The sequence below is a fragment of the Pezoporus flaviventris genome, unplaced genomic scaffold, assembly GCF_033815535.1.
Source record: "Pezoporus flaviventris isolate CSIRO_AGI_PZ_B2104156 unplaced genomic scaffold, CSIRO_AGI_Pfla_v1 ptg000031l, whole genome shotgun sequence".
Lineage (NCBI taxonomy): Eukaryota > Metazoa > Chordata > Aves > Psittaciformes > Psittacidae > Pezoporus > Pezoporus flaviventris.
Genome location: NW_026892579.1, coordinates 27855136 through 27876634, shown reverse-complemented (window position 1 = coordinate 27876634; position 21499 = coordinate 27855136). Strand labels below are relative to the sequence as shown.

General features: G+C 40.7%; 1 protein-coding gene across 1 annotated transcript in view; it reads right to left on the bottom strand.

Annotated features, from left to right (window-relative positions):
* The window catches only part of EYS (eyes shut homolog), an 828128-nt gene that overhangs the window by 360105 nt on the left and 446524 nt on the right, over nucleotides 1–21499 (bottom strand). The window contains exon 29 of the mRNA XM_061460547.1: nucleotides 4729–4853. Within this exon, the coding sequence (XP_061316531.1) occupies nucleotides 4729–4853 (125 nt within the window). The remainder of the gene's footprint in view (nucleotides 1–4728; nucleotides 4854–21499) is intronic.

Here is a 21499-nt window from a genome sequence, read left to right as displayed (position 1 = left end):
TAGAAAGTGTAAAACATTCCCTGAAACCTCTTATCTCCTTTCAGATTTGCATAGTGCAACCAAAGCCATATTGCTTTTTCCAAATCTAAACTGAAAGAGTATGGAATTGCCTGTATTAATTTTTGACCCTTTTTGCCCTATTCATTAAATTTGCGCATTATTGCCACACTGAGGAATGAAAACTGGATATTTAGATAGATGAAAATAGTTACATTACACAACATAAAATAAGGGGAAAAAATTTAAAAGAGAAACTCTGAAACAGATTACTATACCAGATCAATAAAGACAATTTCTGATGAAATACAGGTTTGTGTTTCAATACCATCAGAATACCACCTGCTTATATTTCAATTGTCAGATTACTGGAATTTTTGTCAATAGGCATTTCTTATAAAAATCACCTTTACATTATAAATTAGAGGCCAAAAGCTGATCTGGAAACTGCTTTTTAGATCACATAATTTGAGCCTATATTGAACTTGCTCCTTAGAGTCTAAACTAAACTGGAAGGAGCCCAATTGCTTGATAAATATGATCCCAGAATTCTGTAAAGTATGGCTAGTTACTGAAAAACAGCAGACTACCTGTGACATACTTGCTACTTCTCTAACTAAATTTTCCCATTTCTAAACAAATGAATGTAACTTGACTTTCCCCCCCAAAAACCACAACAAAACAAAATGGAAAAAAAAACCAAGAAGCCAACCCAATAAAAAACATTAACAAACCACAACACAATAGCCCCCAACCTAACAATTAAACAAAAAAAAACAAAACAACAAGCAGTCTTCAGCTGATACAAATCTAGCTGTTACCCCTGTCCTGCATTTGCCTGGTAGATGCATCAAGCGGAACCACCAGTTACATTCCAGTCCTGCTTTAGCACTCCTGGCAGAAATGCAGCCTGTCACAGTTAACGACTTCAGCTGTGAGGCCACTATTAGCTCCAACAGCTACTGTTGTTTCTTTTGAGATGTCTGAGATGCTGTTAGAATACTGTTTATATCTCTCTGTGCTGCTTCTGCACCTGCAGCTGCAGCCACAGATCCTGAACATGGATCTACTATTCTAAGGGCATGGGGCCTGCTACTGGGACAGTAGCTGACAAAATTCATGATCCATTACAGAATGGATTTGTCAGAGCTAAATCAATTCCCTTTTCTGGTATCATATGCTGTCACCACATGCTTCATTTTATTCTCCGGAGGTTTTTGGAAAGCTGCAGTCAACTGCTTTGTTCCTACTTCTGTCTTGCTACTATCCTTTTCCATTTTATTAAATTCCAACTGTTGATCTGTTGCTGGATATCTCACACTTTCTGCCTGAAGTTCTTTCACATAGTTGCCTTTACAAATCCAAACATACTCAATGTCGTCTCTATATTTCTATAGAAGAAGCTTAGTAGAGAAATGCAAGGTCTATCATATGTGAACGGCAGTAGCCTGCAACAACAGTAAATTTATTTCAAGCATTTCTACTTTCTGTCTCTGCAAGACATTTTTAATTCATCTTCTTTAAAGCCCTTTTTTCAGTTGTGTAACATTCCAAAAAGCTGTTCCTCCTAAAGATTCCCTTGCATCTCCAAATTCACTTACTATCTGAATTGCAACCTTCTTATCTCTTCAGGTGTTTCAGAGACTCAAATAAGATTTGAAAATTCCATATTAATTGAAAAAGAAAAGCAAGATATATAACTGTGATACATATTCCTAATGAATGTGGTTCCTTCACTGTGTCTTCTCCTGGTAGCGAAATAATGCAGAGGCCTTTCACCCCTGTTAATAAATGTTATTATGAAAAGAAATGCAAAAGTAAGAGAGCTTACGCTTGGGCTGGAAGTAGTTTAAAACATGTTAGCAGCAGGAGAGAGTTCCAAGGCCCCAGAGAAGCTTATTCTATTTATACCAAGCATTTCCTTGTACTGTTGCATAGAGACAGCAGTTATAGTCCTTGATTCGCAAGCAACTTCTAAATGTCTACAATCAATTACAGTTAAAATATGACTAGCTTTAAAAATAAGGAGAAAAATCTTGAACTCCACAATGGGTATGTTCTGTGTGAAGGACTGTAATGATAAAAAAATATATATATTTCAACCTTTTAAGTCATTTGCACTGGTGAAACAATATAAGGCCATATGCAGAACCAGGTAGAGTAAGAGGACACAGTTTTACCCACAAGGAATTTTGATTGTGTAACTATGTTTGGAGAAGGTTGAGATTCTGAATGACTTCTTTGTCTCGGTCTTCACTGGCAAAGGCTCTGACCAAAACACCCAAGTCTTGAAAGGCAGATGCAGGGACTGTAAGAATGAAGGCCTTGAGCCCACTGGAGGAGAGGATCTGGTTCAAGACCATCTTAAAAACCTGAACGTGCACAAGTCCATGGGTCCTGATAAGATCCATCCACGGGTCCTGAAGGAGCTGGCAAATGAAGCTGCTAAGCCACTGGCCATCATATTTGAAAAATCATGGCAGTCAGGTGAAGTTCCCGATGACTGGAAAAAGGGAAATATAACCCCCATTTTCAAGAAGGGGAACGTGGATGACCCAGGGAATTACAGACCAGTCAGTCTCACCTCTGTGCCTGGCAACATCTTGGAGCAGATTCTCCTGGAAGACATGCCGAGGCACATGAAAAACAACAAGGTGCTTGGTGACAGCCAGCATGGCTTCACCAAGGTGAAGTCCTGACTGACCAATTTGGTGGCCTTCTATGATGGGGCTACAGAAATGATGGACAGGGGTAGAGCAGTTGACATCATCTACCTGGATTTGTGTAAAGCGTTTGACACTGCCCCACACGACATCCTTGCCTCTAAATTGGAGTGACATCAATTTGATGGATGGACCACTTGGTGGATAAAGAACTGGCTGGATGGCCGCATGCAAACAGTTGTGGTCAATGGTTCAATGTCCGGCTAGAGATCTGTAACGAGTGGTGTCCCTCAGGGATCGGTGTTGAGACCGGTCTTGTTTAACATCTTCACTGCTGACATGGACAGTGGGATTGAGTGCACCCTCTGCAAGTTTGCTGATGACACCAAGCTGTGTGGTTTGGTTGATAGGCTGGAGGGAAGGAATGCCATCCAGAGGGACGTCAACATGCTTGTGAGGTGGGCTGATGCCAACCTCATGAAGTTTAACCATGCTACATTCAAGGTCCTACACCTGGGTCAGAGCAACCCCAGGCACAGCTACAGGTTGGGCAGAGAAGAGATTCAGAGCAGCCCTGCAGAGAAGGACTTCGGGTGTTGGTTGATGAGAAAATGAACATGAGCTGGCAGTGTGCGCTTACAGCCCAGAAAACCAACCATATCCTGGGCTGCACCAAAAGGAGTGTGACCAGCAGGGAGAAGGAGGTGATCCTGCCCCTCTACTCTGCTCTTGTGAGACTTCACCTGGAGCATTGTGTGCAGTTCTGGTGTCCTCAACATAAAAAGGACATGGAACTGTTGGAACAAGTCCAGAGAAGGTCCACAAGGATGATCAGGGGACTGGAGCACCTCCTGGATGAAGATAGGCTGAGACAGTTGGGGGCTGTTCAGCCTGGAGAACAGAAGGCTGTGTGGAGACCTCATAGCAGCCTTCCAGTATCTGAAGGGGGCCTATAGGGATGCTGGGAAGAGACTCTTCATTAGGGACTGTAGTGACAGGACAAGGGGTAATGGGTTAACACTTAATCAGGGAAAGTTTAGATTGGATATAAGGAAGAAGCTCTTTCCTGTAAGGGTGGTGAGGCACTGGAATGGGTTGCCCAGGGAAGTTGTGAATGCTCCATCCATGGCGGTGTTCAAGGCCAGGTTGGACAGAGCCTTAGGTGACATGTTTTAGTGTGAGGTGTCCCTTCCCATGGCAGGGGTGTTGGAACTTGATGATCTTAAGGTCCTTTCCAATCCTAACTATTATATGTTTCTATGATTTATAATTTTTCAGAAAATTTATTTCATCCCATGCAGGAGATACAACCATTGGTATGTGTGACAGCAATAATAATAAATGTTAGTTAAAATGTTCAAAATTGCTTTTCAGTCAATTTTATTAAATAGCTTGTTAAATACTTTAGTCGATGTACATTGCCTGTTTGACTGCTTGCTTGGTCAGTAAGTTACATTAGTAAATCACAGAATCATAGAGTCATAGAAAATAAGGTTGGAAGGGACCTCAAAGATCAACTAGTACAACCTTTCTTTGCGAAGCATGACTTAGACTAGATGTCCCTGCATGCTGTCCAGCAAGACCTTACAAGAGTACAATATGGGGGAGTCCGCTTCCCTGGGGAGATTGTTCCAATGGCTGATTGTTCTCATTGTGAATAATTTTCCTCTTGTGTCCAACCGGAATGTCCCCAGGTGTAACTTGTACTCATTACCCCTCTTCTTTTCTATGTGATTTCTTGTAAAAAGGGTGTCTTCATCTTTGTAGTCACCCTTTAAATACTGGAACATGGTGATAAGGCCTCCCCTGAGAGAAATCATACATAATAAACCTAGCTCCAGATAATTCTGGGTTTAGTTTTAAGTGGTTCTAACATGCTTATTGGAATAGTTAATTCTTTTCAGATTTCATTCAAAAAAATTGTCATAGAGAGTTAATATTTGTGCACCCTACAGGTTATATACAAATAGTAAGCTTGATATAATTTACCAATTTTCTTGGTAGTAGCACTGATACAAAGTTTAATAAACTATGGTTGTTTAAGATTATTCTGTCAAATGCCAGTTACCTTTTTGACATTTACAAGTGTATCCACTGATATGATCTTCACAAGTTGAGCCGTGTAGACAGGGTGATGAATTACACTCATTAACTTCTATTTCACAAAACTGTCCAGAGAATCCAGCAAGACACCTGAAGCAAACAACATTCAAAAGGGTTATACTACGCATAACCATCATACAAAACATAGTTTGGGACGAAAAAATTTAAAATGTATAATCTATGTGTATTAATAAAGACACAATCTCATATATTCCTTTCTGGTTTAAGAAGTACTTCACTGGAACTCTTCCACATTTCACATTTTAACCCTCGGTGATCTGTTAGAGGATTTATGATGGCAAAACCCAATAACCCAATCACAGATTTCACATCTGGATCATAATCAAACGTAACAGTCCCAGTTACAGTTTACAGGCTCTATCAAGGTGAGTACAAACTTTTCTTAATGTATTATTGGGAGACTGTCTACTAAAACAATTTAGTTAACTAAGTAACTTCAGCCTACACTTGGAAAACTGCGTGCTGAGAAATGTTGCACCACTAAATGTAACTACTGCATGAAAACTAACCTTCAGGTTATTTATCGTTCTAGTTATCAGATATTGGTCATCTTGGAAAATCTCTTCTGTGTACTTCTGGTTGCCAATCCTACGTGATCATTTATACCAAAATACTATGATTTCATACAACTAACCCAAATAGACTCCCAAGACTTCTAATGAAGCTCAGAATTTTTACTATTCTCATAATTGACACATCCTTGCATACATATGCACAACTTTACAGATATATTCAAATAGGTTTTGCAAAACAGGGCCCCATGATGGTATTTACAATACTTGTTCTTTTGAGATGTGTCGTACATGGATACATTTCATATGAGACAGTGTATTCAAAAACTTCTGTTGGCAAGTGGGTGGTGCACATCTTGTATGTTGTCTTGGCTATAATGAAGAGCTTAAAACTTTATGCCCCATTTTAAGGAAGATAAGTACGTTAACAAATTATGTTAGAGTAAATTAGAAGAGTCATTGTCACCTACTCCTAAAGCTGCTACATTATGCGAATGCAAAACACATCATTAGAATGAAGTATCTGCAGTGTCTACCTGAGCTTTCCAAATCCTGAAGCAACAGAGGATAGGCCATTGAACAGGTATGTGTAACACTTCTGAAAGAATATGATACTGTGTATCAGTAATTACATTTTGGTTTATTTCTGCCTTGACTATTAGAATATATTTGTTTCATTTTATATGGAATACACTCTGGGCAATGGGAATTTGGAATCTATCAAGACAATGACAGCAGATTTCCCAAAGTCTACATCAGTTACAGATTGCAGCAATATACTGCTTGGAAAATGTACAAATTGAAGCACACACTGTTATTTTTCAAATACTTAATTATAATGTGTGAGAGAAAAACTTAATGAGTGAACTGTAAGGCCACCTGTGTCGCTCTTTGGCCACAAAACACTACGCAAAACCTACCTACTGAGAAGACACAGTTTGGCCTTTCATCCTGTCAGCAAAAGTCAAAGACTGGTATTTAGAACCAAATTTGTTCCACCTAACTTCACATGCCTAACTGCAACAGCCCTAGGATTCCCTTACACTTGGTGGAATAGGGGGTGCAGAGGATTATTCTGCTTACTGTAAGCTTAAATACTTCTCTGCAGATATATTTGTTTTTTCACTGCCTGCACAACATATTAAAAAAAATAAATAAAGGAAAAGAAATAGTTGAAGGGAACGACTTCTCCCACATATGTGAGTGGAGACCAGGAAGGATGAACACCTGTAGAATAACGGAAAGAATATTCTACAGGAAAAAAGGCAACTAGACACAGAAAAAACTGGGACAGTTTAAGATTAATTCAAGTTTGTACTTTGGGGTGTTCATAGTCATTTCACTTGGAAAAAAGTGATTACAACATCAACTACAAGAAAGACACATTTTTTATGTAAAAATTTTGGACAGAATAACTATACCTACATTTACCTAAGATGAATGGTCTTGATTTTTCAGTCTGCAAAATGCAAATACTGAAGAAAAGTTTAAAGGTCTTTTTCAGAGCTCTTCTGCTAGCAGCTTCAAGTGGGCATATTTTTATATATGATGTGCATATTTGCTGACAGGTAGAAACTAGTAAATTCAAAAGCAGTTTACCCAGTTACTGCGGTCATAAGTAGTTGGATCAGGTTGATATAACTCCGATGGAGAGAATTGATAGAATTGAATCAGCTTCATATCACAGGATACAGCCTGGATAAGCTTTCAATGTTTTTCTACTCAGTTTATATTGACACTTCAGAGGCACTATATAGCCATGGGCCTAACTCTCTAAACACTGAAATAGAGAAATAGATATATTCATATGTATATGTATAAATGTTTGGTAAAAAAAAAAATTTTGTACTGAAAACTTTTCAAATATTTATTAAGTGTATAATACTACATAGAGTGATGGTGGCACCACCAAAAAAAGAGAAGTTATAAAAAAATATTACTCTGCTTTCAGGTAGAAAATATAGTCATGAAAGCTCTTGGATATCCAGTAAATCAAATACCACATTAATTAATTTGCACAAAGTACACTTTCTCCCAAGTCAAACAATCATTCAACTTAGAGAATATTTAATACTACTTCAAGTATTTCACATACTGATTTGTTTTATTTATTGCAAATATTACAGTACCTCAGTGCTCACCTTGCTTGTTTTCAGATAGCATAATTAGATGAAAACAATGCTTCATGACTGCAGGGGCAGGCACTCTACTAACTAAATGATTCTGAGCAAGTATGAAACACCAGCAGCAGGCATATTACTGATGCTTGTAAGTCATAAAACAACACCTCAACGTCAGCAGCTTTTGTAAATTTCCCCAAATTGTAATAAATAGTATGCTTTATTAAGAGTGTTAATTAAGTTAACACTTCTTAGGATTTAACAAGCACTTTAAAAATTTCCTGAGTTTTGTTTATTCTTTTTTTTAAATTTATATTTCTGTTGTGCTCCTCCTCATTCATACCTTCCTTCTGCCATTTCTTTTAGAGCATTAGAGCGGACACAAACAAAAAAAAAAGAATATAAATACTACTGAAATTAGAAGTGTAAGCAGATATGCAAAATAGCTGTTGTGATATATATGGTATTAATTCTAACTCAAATACTTCAGAAAACATTTTTATGTGGTCCCTGGGGTATGATTGTTCTGCAAATGAAAAACAGGGTGTTTGTTTTTTTTATTTTCATACCAAGGTATGACCACTGCAAATTTTGTACCTTGATTACTACTTAATGAAAAAACAATTCATGTCTTTGTAAGTAAATGCATACTTATGTTTAGCAGCAAGTAACTCTTAGACCTTATTTGATAAAGAAAGTTAATACACTGAGAAGGCTGAGCTTTTAAACTTAGAAAGGTATCAATGTAAAATCAACAGTTTAGTACCAAAAAGCTGCAAAAAAATAGTGCTCATTTGCTGTAAGAATAATGCATTCACAATTTAATTACCATAGAATCATAGAATGGTTAGGGTTGGAAAGGATCATCTAGTTCCAATCCCCCTGCTGTGGGCAGGAATGCCTTACCCTAGACCAGTTTATAGGGATTTCAGCAAAGATCTTTTTTCTTTTTTATCATTCTCCACAGACTTTTTTCTCTCATAAAAAATGCTGACATAAAATGGTCCCTTTTTTGTTGCACCTTTACATCAATCATTATCAGGATTGATCATCTTATTCTGGGCATATGACAATGCAATAGCTGAACAAAAGACTGAAAAGATTCTGTTGAATTTGATGGATTTGAAACAGAAAAATGTAACTTCAGTACTTTTGCACTGCAGTAAAGAACAAAGACGGGAATAAGCATCTCAGCAAAATGCTCAGCAGAGGATTAGTGTGGTGTAGAAGGTGACAGTTCATTTCCTTCTTCCAGAAGAACATGGCCAAGGAGACACCTTTAAATTTCCTATTTATCTGAAGGAGCCAGTTCTTTGCAGTTTTCAACATGCAGATGATGTTAACTGCAAATTGTGATGAAATCATACTTGCAAACTTTCAATTTTGAAATCGTTCCTCACTCCCCATTAATCTCAGCTGGATTGGAAACTGTCTTCTAAAATGAATTCAGGAGTTTATTAAGATGACCTTGAAGATCCTATAGGAAGTTAATGGGCATTTAACCTGGTTATGACAAAAACTCCTTCAAAAGTGCCTATATCAAGTAGCATGATGAAGTGAAAAAGAAGAGGTATGCATGCCTCTAAGTGTCTAAACTGCCCCTTAAAAATTTACACAGGTTTAGAATCAGTGACTAATTTCACCGGCCATCTAGTAAGACCTATCCTATATCTAAATTAACCCCAAGCCATATAGGAAACCTGGGAGTTAAAATGAACCTTACGTGTAACTATAAAGCTTTAGGCACTTCCAAGCTAAAATTCCGAAACCAGGAGCAATCCACTGATCATTTTAAAGGTGCTTCCTCTTTATACTTGCTATTTGGGCTATTGGCTGATATGAACACAGAAAAGACAGGTAATATGTAAGAGATGAGTTTGCTTGTCAATAATTATTTTACTGAATGTGTCTTGAGAGAGATCAGATGGGACATTTCGGAGAGAGCAAGAATGCTAAAATAACAAGAGACTACTAAAACTTAGGATAGGGAAATACAGGCTGAACAAAGATCCAAATACCAGTGGTCTTATTATACAAAAGAATCATTCAAAAAATGGAAAAGGGAAGCCAAGTTTAAAAAGTAAAGCATGGGGTTTAAAATCATACTTTAGTGACAAAAGGTAAAAGCTATCAAGAAAAAGAAAAAATAGAAGGGTCAGGCCCTGCTCTTTGAGTGATAAACTTGCTATGGTGCTGCTCAGCTGGAGGTAGGAATAGCTAGTGCCCTAATGATGCTGTATTGAGGCCATGACTATATTTATGCCCCCTTCACCTGAAAGGTTGAAAAGCAGCAGCTCTGGGATAAAGACTGTTTGTTTCTCATCCTCAGTGTCAGTATCCAGTCTTTCTAGTAAATAGTGCTAGCCTACCTTAGGTTCCCTCTTCCTTGCCTGTACCCCTACATTTTTGAAGGTGTTGGGAGTGATAAAGCAGAGATACCTCCAGCCCTATTCTTCTAAAGAAGCCATGCTTCTGTCACAGCTATTTTCAAATACGGTTTCAAGTGGGATGTTCAGATTGAGAAGTTCGTTAGTTATCACTACATACACATACTTCATAACACAATCATTGCACTCTCACAATCCCCAAAAGTACTGAAATAACAAAGACTGCTATGTTATGCCTTGATAGCACTGAAGATTGTTTTGCTCATAGGGGTAGTTATCAAAAATATTCAAAGGTTGATACATTCCACATGTACTTGATATCACAAGCAGTTGCAGATACCTGGGAAGATTAAGTTATTTGGAAAGTGGCAAGAAATCTCTTCTGCCTTGGTCCTGAACAGTAGGGCTATGTGGTATGGTGTCTGCATAGTTGCTTCTCTCACTTATTCCTTTCTTCCACTTCTTCTCTGGAGCAGGCTTTTTTCCCGATCTTAAAACTACAGGCCCTATCAATGCTGCTGTTGGGCTCAGCCTTGGTCAGCAGCGGGTGTCTTGAAGCCAGTTGGCATAGGCTCCGTTGGGCAGAGTGGAGGGTTCTAGCATCTCCTCACAGAAGCCCCCTCTGTAGACACCCCCCCCCACTTACCAAAACCTTGCCACACAGACCCAATACACTAGGGTAATTATTTTGTCAGATACAGCATTCTAGCTTTAGTAAGAGGATTTCCACTAAGGATTTCATTATAGAATCATAGAATCATTGAATAGTTAGGGTTGGAAAGGACCTTAAGATCATCTAGTTCCAACTCCCCTGCCATAGGAAGGGACACCTCACACTAAAACATGTCACCCAAGGCTTCCTCCAACCTGGTCTTGAACACCGCCACGGATGGAGCATTCACAACTTCCCTGGGCAACCCACTCCAGTGCCTCACCACCCTAATGGGAAAGAATTTCCTCCTCATATCCAATCTAAACTTCCCCTGTTTAAGTTTTAACCCATTACCCCTTGTCCTGTCACTACAGTCCCTAATGAAGAGTCCATCCCCAGCATCTCTATAGCCCCCCTTCAGATACTGGAAGGCTGCTAGGAGGTCTCCACACAGCCTTCTCTTCTCCAAGCTGAACAGCCCAACTTTCTCAGCCTTTCCTCATACAGGAGGTGCTCCAGTCCCCTGATCATCCTCATGGACCTTCTCTGGACTTGTTCCAACAGTTCCATGTCCTTTTTATGTTGAGGACACCAGAACTGCACACAATACTCCAGGTGAGGTCTCACAAGAGCAGAGTAGAGGGGCAGGATCACCTCCTTCTCCCTGCTGGTCACACTCCTTTTGATGCAGCCCAGGATATGGTTGGTTTTCTGGGCTGCAAGCGCACACTGCCAGCTCATGTTCATTTTCTCATCAACCAACACCCCCAAGTCCTTCTCCGCAGGGCTGCTCTGAATCTCTTCTCTGCCCAACCTGTAGCTGTGCCTGGGATTGCTTCGACCCAGGTGTAGGACCTTGAATGTAGCATGGTTAAACCTCATGAGGTTGGCAGCAGCCCACCTCACAAGCGTGTCGAGGTCCCTCTGGATGACATTCCTTCCCTCCAGCATATCAACCAAACCACACAGCTTGGTGTCATCAGCAAACTTGCTGAGGGTGCACTCAATCCCACTGTCCATGTCAGCAATGAAGATGTTAAACAAGACCGGTCCCAACACCGATCCCTGAGGGACACCACTCGTTACTGGTCTCCAGCCGGACAGTGAGCCACTGACCACAACTCTTTGGGTGCAGCCATCCAGCCAGTTCTTTATCCACCGAGTGGTCCATCCATCAAATTGATGTCACTCCAATTTAGAGGCAAGGATGTCGTGTGGGGCAGTGTCAAACGCTTTGCACAAGTCCAGGTCAATGACATCAACTGCTCTACCCCGGTCCATCATTCCTGTAGCCCCATCATAGAAGGCCACCAAATTGGTCAGGCAGGACTTCACCTTGGTGAAGCCATGCTGGCTGTCACCAAGCACCTTGTTGTTTTTCATGTGCCTCGGCATGTCTTCCAGGAGAAACTGCTCCAAGATGTTGCCAGGCACAGAGGTGAGACTGACTGGTCTGTAATTCCCTGGGCCATCCACGTTCCCCTTCTTGAAAATGGGGGTTATATTTCCCTTTTTCCAGTCATCAGGAACTTCACCTGACTGCCATGATTTTTCAAATATGATGGCCAGTGGCTTAGCAGCTTCATTTGCCAGCTCCTTCAGGACCCGTGGATAGATTTCATCAGGTCCCATGGACTTGTGTACGTTCAGGTTTTTTAAGATGATCTTGAACCAGATCCTCTCCTTCAGTGGGCGCAAGGCCTTCATTCTCACAGTCCCTGCATCTGCCTTTCAAGACTTGGGTGGTTTGGTCAGAGCCTTTGCCAGTAAAGACTGAGGCAAAGAAGTCATTGAGAACCTCAGCCTTCTCCAAATCCTGTGTAGCTAGTTCTCCCGAGAGCTTTCAAAAGAGGCCTATGTTGTCCCTAGTCTGTCTTTTACTTGCTAGGTACCTGTAGAATCCCTTCCTGTTACCCTTAACATCCCTACACAAGTTTAATTCTACTCGGCCTTAGCTTTCCTAACCTGGTCTCTAGCTTCCCGGACAACATCCCTGTACTCTTCCCAGGCTGTCTGTCCTTGCCTCCACTTTTTATAAGCCTCTTTTTTTCCTTTGAATTTTCCTCAGCAACTCCTTATCCATACAAGGAGGTCTCCTAGCCCTCCTGTTGCACTTCCTTCTAGTTGGGATGCAACACTCCTGAGCTTGTCATAGGTCATCCTTGAATATCAGCCAAGAGTCTTGGCCCCCCCTGCCCTCTAGGGCTGTATCCCATGGAACCTTTCCAAGCAGGTTCCTGAAGAGGCCAAAATCTGCTCTTTTGAAGTCCAGGGCAGTGAGCTTGCTGCACGCTCTTCTCACTGTCCTGAGGATCTCAAATTTGACCATCTCGTGATTGCTGCATCCAAGGCTTCCCTGGAGAGTCACATTTCCAATGAGCTTTTCCCTGCTGGTGAGCACGAGGTCAAGCATGGCACCTCTCCTTGTCGGCTCCTCTATTACTTGCAGAAGGAAATTGTGTTCTACACAATCGAGGAACCTCCTGGATTGCTTGTGCTGGGCCGCACAGTCCTTCCAACAGATGTCAGGGTGGTTGAAGTCACCCATGAGAACAAGGGCCTGCAAGAGTGAGGCTTTTCCTATCTGTCTATGGAGTGCTTCATCCGCAGGTTCTCCTTGATCAGGCGGTCTGTAACAGATCCCCACAGTAATGTCTCCCATAGCTATACTCCCTTTAACCCTGACCCACAAACTCTCTGTTAACTGTTCACCTGTCCCCAGACAGAGTTACATACTCTCCAGCCTATCCCTAACATAAATAACACCCACCCTCCCCACTTGCCGGGCCTGTCTTTTCTAAAGAGCCTGTAACCTTCCATTCCAACACTCCAGTCATAGGAGCCATCCCACCATGTTTCTGTGATGCCTATTATATCATACCCTGTAGACATGCACACAACTCTAATTTCTCTTGTTTGTTCCCCATGTTACAGGCATTTGTATAGAGGCATCTGAGCCTAGCTTCAAATGAAGCCGGCTAATTGGCTGGAGTGGCTGGAATATCTCTGCATTGCTCTGAGCATTTATTATTATTCACTATGGATTGATACAAGCTTCTCTTTGTTCCTGCCCCACATGGTTTTGTGGTACTTTGATTCAGTTACAGTAGAGGGAACAGCTATGCACTGAAGGCTTTTTTTGCAAAAAGCAGCCAGGACATTTAAACAATGAGAGAGGCAATACACAAACTCAAGGAAAAGGACTAGAGCATGGGCCTGTAATGGGCTAAGTATAAAAGCAATTTGCAAGCCTTCAGCTGGCCTACACAGTTTAGGCTATAAAGAAAGATGACTTATTCAGGATGAGGACTTAGCTGTCTAAGGGGCTGCCCATTAATATAGTGAAGAACTGATCTTTAAGAAATTTGCATAGATATAAAAACGCAGTTTGTGTTGTCCATATGTGCTTGGCCTATTTAGCAGACATGAATCTGGTTATAAGAAACATTCACAGATGCTGTAATCTTAAACCACAAATTAAGCATTTACTATTGTAATATTGACAGATTTACAGAACTACATGAAATTGTAACATTATGGACATTTTATCAACTGGAGGTCAGACAAAATGCCATCTACCTGATCTCACAGTGCTGTAGACATCCTACCCCAAGGTTATGTATGCGATGAATTAGAACTGGGCTAATTGTTAGTAATAAGAAGCATCCTTAATTTATATATAATACTTAACAATCTAATGCAGCACATGCTGCACATATGAAACTGATCCCAGGTCTTCACTCTTGGTTTTCATTGCATTAAATAAAATTAATAAAATGGCAAATGTAGCAAGGAAAATTACTAAATAAAGAAAAGAAATGGATATCTTATTTTCTTTTTAGTTGGACATTATGATTTATAAGTGAATAATAAGGTAGAAACACACAGTTCTTGTAATGAATTCATACAGATGACACTGGGAGAATGAAGTAGTTATTTTTCCATTACTTCAGAGCTAGTCAGATCAAGCCTAAGAACATCATCAATGTTTAACACCAATGTTTCCACATGAAAGTGTGCTGGGTTCAGCAGTAGCAGTCATTTTTTCTTCTTCTTAGTAGCTGGTGCAGTGCTGTGTTTTGACTTTCAGCTCGGGAACAGAGCTGATAACAATGATGTTTTGGTCTGGCCAAAGACTTTGTGAGCCTCATGCTCTGCCAGGGAGGAGGGGAAGGTGGGAGGAAACAGAGACAAGACACTTGACCCAAACTGACCAATATTCCATACCACAGCACGTCATGCCCAGGATGTAACTGGGAGTTAGCCAGAAGGGCTGGTAGACTGCGGGGTTGGAGGAGGTATCTGTCGGTGCTTGGTCGGGCTGAGGGGGAGACAAGTTATCGGTCGGCTGGTGGTGAGGTGTTGTATTCTCTTCCCTTGCCATTTCCTTTATCATTCTTATCATTGGTAGTAGCAGTAGTGATTTGTGTTATACCTTAGTTACTAAACTGTTCTTATCTCAACCCATGGGAGTTGCATTCTTTTCGATTCTCCTCTCCGTCCCTCCGGGAGTAGGGGGAGGGAAAGAAGGGGGGGAGTGAGGGAACAGTTACCTGACTGGGTTTAAACTACGACAGTTCTTTTTTGGTGCCCAACGTGGGGCACGAAGCGTTGAGATAATGACAGATCTGACCGGATTAATAGTCACTCGTCACAATGCTGATTTATTGGCTCTCAGAGTTGTTCCTCTTGATCTCACAGTTTCAGAATGTAGTACATAGAGCCGGTATTTGCTGTGTTAGGGTTTATCAAGTGTGGGGCTTGGGCTAAGGTTCGTGTTTCACTGTACTTTATGTCAACGACTTGAAATCCAGGAGAGCTCCAGCAGCAGGGCGGGACGGACGTGGCCGTGGACTTGTACCTGGCCGTCCGGCTGCTCTTCACCGTCCTGGCCCTCGCCCTCGCCTCCATCTTTGTGAGGCCGCGGGGAGCCGAGGGGGAGCGGCCCCGGGAGCCGGCGGCTGCTGAAGCGGCCCGGGGAGAGCGGCCCCGGGACCAAGCGGCTTCGGGAGCGGGGCCGGAGGCCGCGAGGGGACGGCTGCCGGTGGAGGAGGTCGGGGCGGTCGAGGAGCGGAAAGAGGCGGATGCCGAGCAGCGGGAGAAGGCGGAGGAAGAGCCGAGCCCCGCGGAAGAGCCCAGCCCCCCAGACAAGAGCATTCCCCGGAAGTCGCCCGCCCAGGGCCAGGGGAATGCCGGAGACCCCGCAGCATTTCCCAGCAAGGCAGAAGAGGAAGATCTGGGCTCAGAAAAAGGGAAGCTGGTGGTGGGAGAGCCGGCAAGCACAGCAGCTACACCAGCCCCAGTGACAAGTACAGCAGCATCGTTTGAGAGTTCTGAAGGTTTTGAATGGCCTTTGGGTATCCTTGGGACCTGCCTGCTGATTGTGATGGGGATCAGCATGTTGGCACACACACAGGCTGTGTGCTACCCACGACCATTTTGCCTGATCTCAAAAGTTTAGCAGAGTCGGGTTTGGGTCTTGTCTGGGGTTAGATGACGATATAGGAGAGACAGGAGATTTTCCCCAAGTCTAGACAGTCATGAGTGGCAGGGTGTGTGGGGCAGTATGGGCAAGTGTCTAGTCCACAGGGCCCCTCCAGTGCTTTGTAAGCGTCGGAGATGGAAGGCAGCTGTATGGAGCCCCCAGCAACAAGCTGCAGAAACTGCTGAAGGGGACAGTGAATTATTTTGAGCCTGGTGGGCCCATTGCACTTCAGGTCATCAGAGCAGAGATGCAACATAGAGATGGACTCATGATCGAGGGGCGGACTTAGCAATGGACACTATTGCCCAGGTTATTCGCGAGTGTGAACACTGCACACAGTCTCTCCTGCTCTGGAAGACTGTTACAGGAGATGGAGCCTGACATCATGGACCCAATCGATTCAGCAGCTTTATAGGGACTGGTCCATGCACTAAGATAAGAGTGATGGTATATTGAAAATGTGGGATCTGAGCATGACATGAATGGTATGGAATAAGGGGTGGATAATGTCCTGGGTTCAGCAGTAGCAGTCATTTTTCTCCTTCTTGGTAGCTGGTGCAGTGCAGTGTTTTGACTTTCAGCTTGGGAACAGAGCTAACAATGATGTTTTGGTCTGGCCAAGGACTTTGTGAGCCTCATGCTCTGCCAGGGAGGAGGGGAAGCCAGGAGGAAGCAGAGACAGGACACCTGACCCAAACTGACCAAAGAGGTATTCCATACCACAGCACGTCATGCCCAGGATGTAACTGAGAGTTACCTGGAAGGGCTGATAGACTGCAGGGTTGGAGGAGGTATCTGTTGGTGCTTGGTCGGGCTGGGGGGGGGGGGGGGGGGGGCGGGGGTGGGCAAGTTATCGGTCGGCTGGTGGTGAGGTGATGTATTCTCTTCCCTTGCCATTTCCTTTATCATTCTTATCATTGGTGGTAGCAGTAGTGATTTATGTTATACCTTAGTTACTAAACTGTTCTTATCTCAACCCATGGGAGTTGCATTCTTTCAATTCTCCTCTCCGTCCCTCTGGGAGTAGGGGGAGGGAAAGGGGGGGGGGGGGGAGTGAGTGAACGAGTTGCCTGACTGGGTTTAAACCACAACAGAAAGCAATAAACTTTTTTTTTTTTTGAGATTAAAACTAAAAGAGCAGCAGAAGAATCAGCTGATGAATCAGAACACAGTTGAGGAAAAGTCTACCTGAATGTCTCCTTATTTCCTGACTTCCTCACACTTCAGCAAAAACTAAACTGCCTACAATGTCTTGTATTTATCAATCAAAACACAAACTGTAAAAAAAACTGAGGCATCCCCACAATGCATCTCTATGAAATAGGAAGCTAAGTTATTTTACTAACTTGTTATATAATAAGCGTGTAAACAAAAAAAACCTTGCAGTTATTTAAACAAATAAAAAAAATAAGCAACTACTTCTACAGAAATTAAAAATTTCATATTTTTATCAGTATTGGGAAGATCCATCAGAAAAGGGGTAAATGAACTTCACAGACTTGTTCAAGCATTTTATGCAGTAATTGAGTTATTCAAGCCTAATCAGAATTTTATTGGGGTTGCCTAAATATTTTTAACTTTTGCAGACACATTCCGCATTAAAAAAGAGTAAATCAGTAACAAATTTCAACTCCTAGATGGAGTTTTCAATAAAAATCCAAGATGTTTTATGTGAATCTCTTGTAAAAAAAGCAGCAGTGATAACCGTTGTCAGTTTTACTTAATTATCTATTGTAAGGGCTACTGTTATGCATACATTTCTACTACCCCAAATATTGGATAAAAAACAATTCCAAAGAGATCGATTAATGATTAGGAGAATTAAATGATGTATTTTGATCTATGACAATTATATCTGCACCCACAGTAAAATTTCTTCTATGTGAGTAGACTTTCAGCATCAGAGAAAATCTGCAAGAGCTGAAATGCCAGCCAAATTTTTCCCTACAACTCTACTGCATATCCTGCTGGAACTCATTGCTCTTTGAGTCTGTTTTGTAACTCATCTTTTGAATATTTTTTATCTGTACCTTTTTCCTCCTCTCTCCCACTCTCTCTTTTATCTGCTTTGTGACCTTTTACAGCTTATGAATAATTTGTGCATCTGTGAGATATAAGGTTCAAAAAAAACCATAGTTCTATAACATAGAAGTTTATTAGGTTTATCTGGGAGCAATGATTAACAGCAATTGCACTTACAAGAAGAACATTTATGCTATAACCTTTACCCGCCTATGTGACTCATTCGGCCTTGTAAAATCAATGAACTTTATGGACCAGTCCACAGTATGAAATTTGTTTGTGGCATCAATTTTTCTTCATGTGTGTTAACCTTGATGAGTGAGGTAATATTTTGAGTCTCATAATTAGGTCATTAAGACTTTGGGCAGAATAATAGATCACTATGAAAAAACTTCTCCTGAGCAACTGTTAGCTAAATAGTCTTGTAAATGTGCAATCTCTTTTGACATCAGTTGTGAACTTTTTCTTTTGCAAATCTGCATTCTTTATCCAAAATAAATCTAGTTAACTGCTCTACTGTAGCAGGCCAGCTCTGTCACTGCAAATTTATACTGGAATTGCTATACATTATTAACAAGCTATGAAAAGTCACTGGCTAAATGTCATGGTAGCTAAGATATAGAAGCACCTTGGGATTCATGTAGGAAACAGTTTAGTTTTAATCATCTTGGACCATAAGGTGCCTTGACATTTGCGAGACAACTTTTTCCTTTTCAACATCCACTGGAATCAGACCTCTATTACTGCACCCATAATTCTCAACTTTAAATATGATGGAAGGTTTTACCTTCTAAATTAAAAAAGTGAAAAATCGATCAAACATGGCTCAATTATCATTCATTTAATCAATGCTCATATGCCAGCTTGGAAAGGAAAAAAGGAAAAGCAAGAAAAATGAGATAATTCAACCACCTTCAGGATTATGAGAGCTATTTCCTGTGAAATACATGACCCATACCTTACCACTACTGAGGCACGACCCTCCTCAGCAGTATTAACACTGAAAACTTTATAAAGCATTACAAAATATGTTAATTTTAAGGAAAAAATGAGAAAGAACACCTGTTTATTTTAAATATACATATTATTACAACATGATTCTTGAAAAATTAAAAATGTATTGGAAAAGAATTAATCTATTTTGCCAAATAAATTTGCAGTCATTATAATGCTTCGTTCTTTAACAGCCATCGTTTTGGATCATAAGTTCTAATGGAAGCCAATGCATCATTTTCTTCCAGATACTTTACTATTCTAAGCTTTGCATCAAGCATTTCAAACAACTTTCACAGTGAGATATATCAGGGCCTTCGAGTAACACTAAAATTGTGGGTGCTTTACAGGTGACATAATGAGCCCATCTTGGTGGAAACTGTTCCACGTTTCACCAGATTTTGGTGATTTATTACAGATTTTGCTGATTTTTTACAGATTTTGGCCTTTTATCACATTAAGTAATCCCTTATGGAAAACTGAAAAATGAAGGTATCACATGGGAAAAATGAGGGGTAATAGGTACAAGTTACTCCTGAGGAGATTCCAGTTGGAACACAAGAGGAAAATTTTTCACAATGAAAGCAATCAGACATTGGAATGATATCTGCAGGGAAGTGGTGGATTCACCAACACTGGATACTTTTATGATTCAGCTGGACAGTGTGCTGGGACATCTAGTCTAGGTTATGTTTACCTAGAAAGGTTGGACCAGGTGATCTTTGAGGACCCTTCTAGCCTTTTATTCTACAATTCTATGATAGCATCAAAGCGAATTATCTGCTATCTGGTCACCCACCTGGTTTGAAGTTTGTGGATGCTGGTGGTGCCCCAACCAATGTTTGTGCTATATATTAAAGAAAAAAAGTGTGCTATTGCTTTCAGATTCTGAAAAACAGCTGGAAGGGATTGACACTGGTGTGCATGCGTGTGTGAACTCTTTGTGATTTCTGAGATCCTGTGGTGGATCAGCTTAGATCTTTATTGCTACTGTGGTTTCACTGGTGGGTTAAACTGATTATCTCCATAAGCACAAAGACTCTCAGTTCAAATTAATATGAGTCAACTGCCTTATTTATCACTAATACTAATGAAAATTGCTTCGCCTGATAGCCTTTGAAGTACGTTTCTATTGACAGAATATGAGAAATCAGCCAGTAGGGAACTTACAGAAGTCTCCTGAGAGAGCTTTTCTCAATTATTTTCTCTAAAACCCTTCCCAAGGGTGATATTGTGATTAATAATTTTAGACCTGACAATGAAACTTTCCCCAAGCTATAGGTCTAGCATATCACATAACTTTTTTCTTCCCTTTTCCTTCCCTCCTCTGAATCTCCTTGGAGATACTGTCAAAAATGAAGCAAGTTTATTTATCTTTGAAGTAAAATTTTGCTTAGAATGAAGTAAAAAAAAAAATATAGTTACCCGGAGTGGTCAGGAAATGTTACTTCTGTTTTAAAGAATAGATAATGTGAATCAACTAGGGGGAAAAAAAAAAAAAAGAAAAAAAAAAAGTGATAACACACTTGAGACTATAGTTGATTTTAGATTTATTCAAGTACAGTTCCCATCTCCTTAGCATCAGAGGCCCTCCTAGAGATTTATAACCTCAAGTAACAAGGCTCATCTTTTTCCTTTCTGCTTTCTTTCTTAGCTTATGGAAGAAGTCATGCAGTGATTAAAATAGAGTTGAATAAAAAAAAAATTAGAGAAAAATTAAGTTGAAAAGAGTCACATACATAGTCCAAGAGATATAGGTTCAGATCTTGGAAATGTTCTGATTCTCATAGTCAGGAACTTCTCCATATACATCACCAGTTTCTATAGAATGTAGCTTTGCAAAGGTAAAAACAATTTGAAATAGGTAAATCATAGTGCCATTCTCTCTGAGAACTGTTTTTAGAACAGGAGCTACAAACCATAAGGTTAGGACCTTACCCATCTGTTCACAATTAACAGCCCCAGATTTTCACTAACAATCAGAATTTACTGTAAGCTTACATAAATCTCTGACTGGTTTAAAGACACGAGACATTTGTCACTGGTTTTTGGCCCCATCTCTACTACATATTATTGCCTGACATTTATATTCTCAGGGGTAAATATAAGGAGGAATGAACTAACACATTCACACTTTGTAAGGAATGAAGGAAAAAGAAGCAGCTTACACTTAGTCCTCTTAGAAACCCCTGTCAGCATGCTATGCTAGATACTCTAGTGCAAGGCATCCTTCTTCCCAGAGGAGGAATATTGCATGTAATGACCCAAAACAGATTCAGGTAGTTTAGACAAGATTGGATCTGGAAGTTCTGCAAGTTTTCAGCTTTCTTCTGTGTTTGAAAAACAGTTAACAAAACAGAGAAATTATCACCTTTATATAAAAGGAAAAAAGAAATAAGAAAAAAGAGAAAGAAAAAAGAAAAAAAGAGAAAAGAAAAAAAGGAAAAAAGAAAAAAAAAGAAAAAAAGGCAATGCAATGGCATGATAGTAAAGCCCATACTTAGAGTTTTATTCCTGACTATAATATTGTAAGTGTAGTGTGGG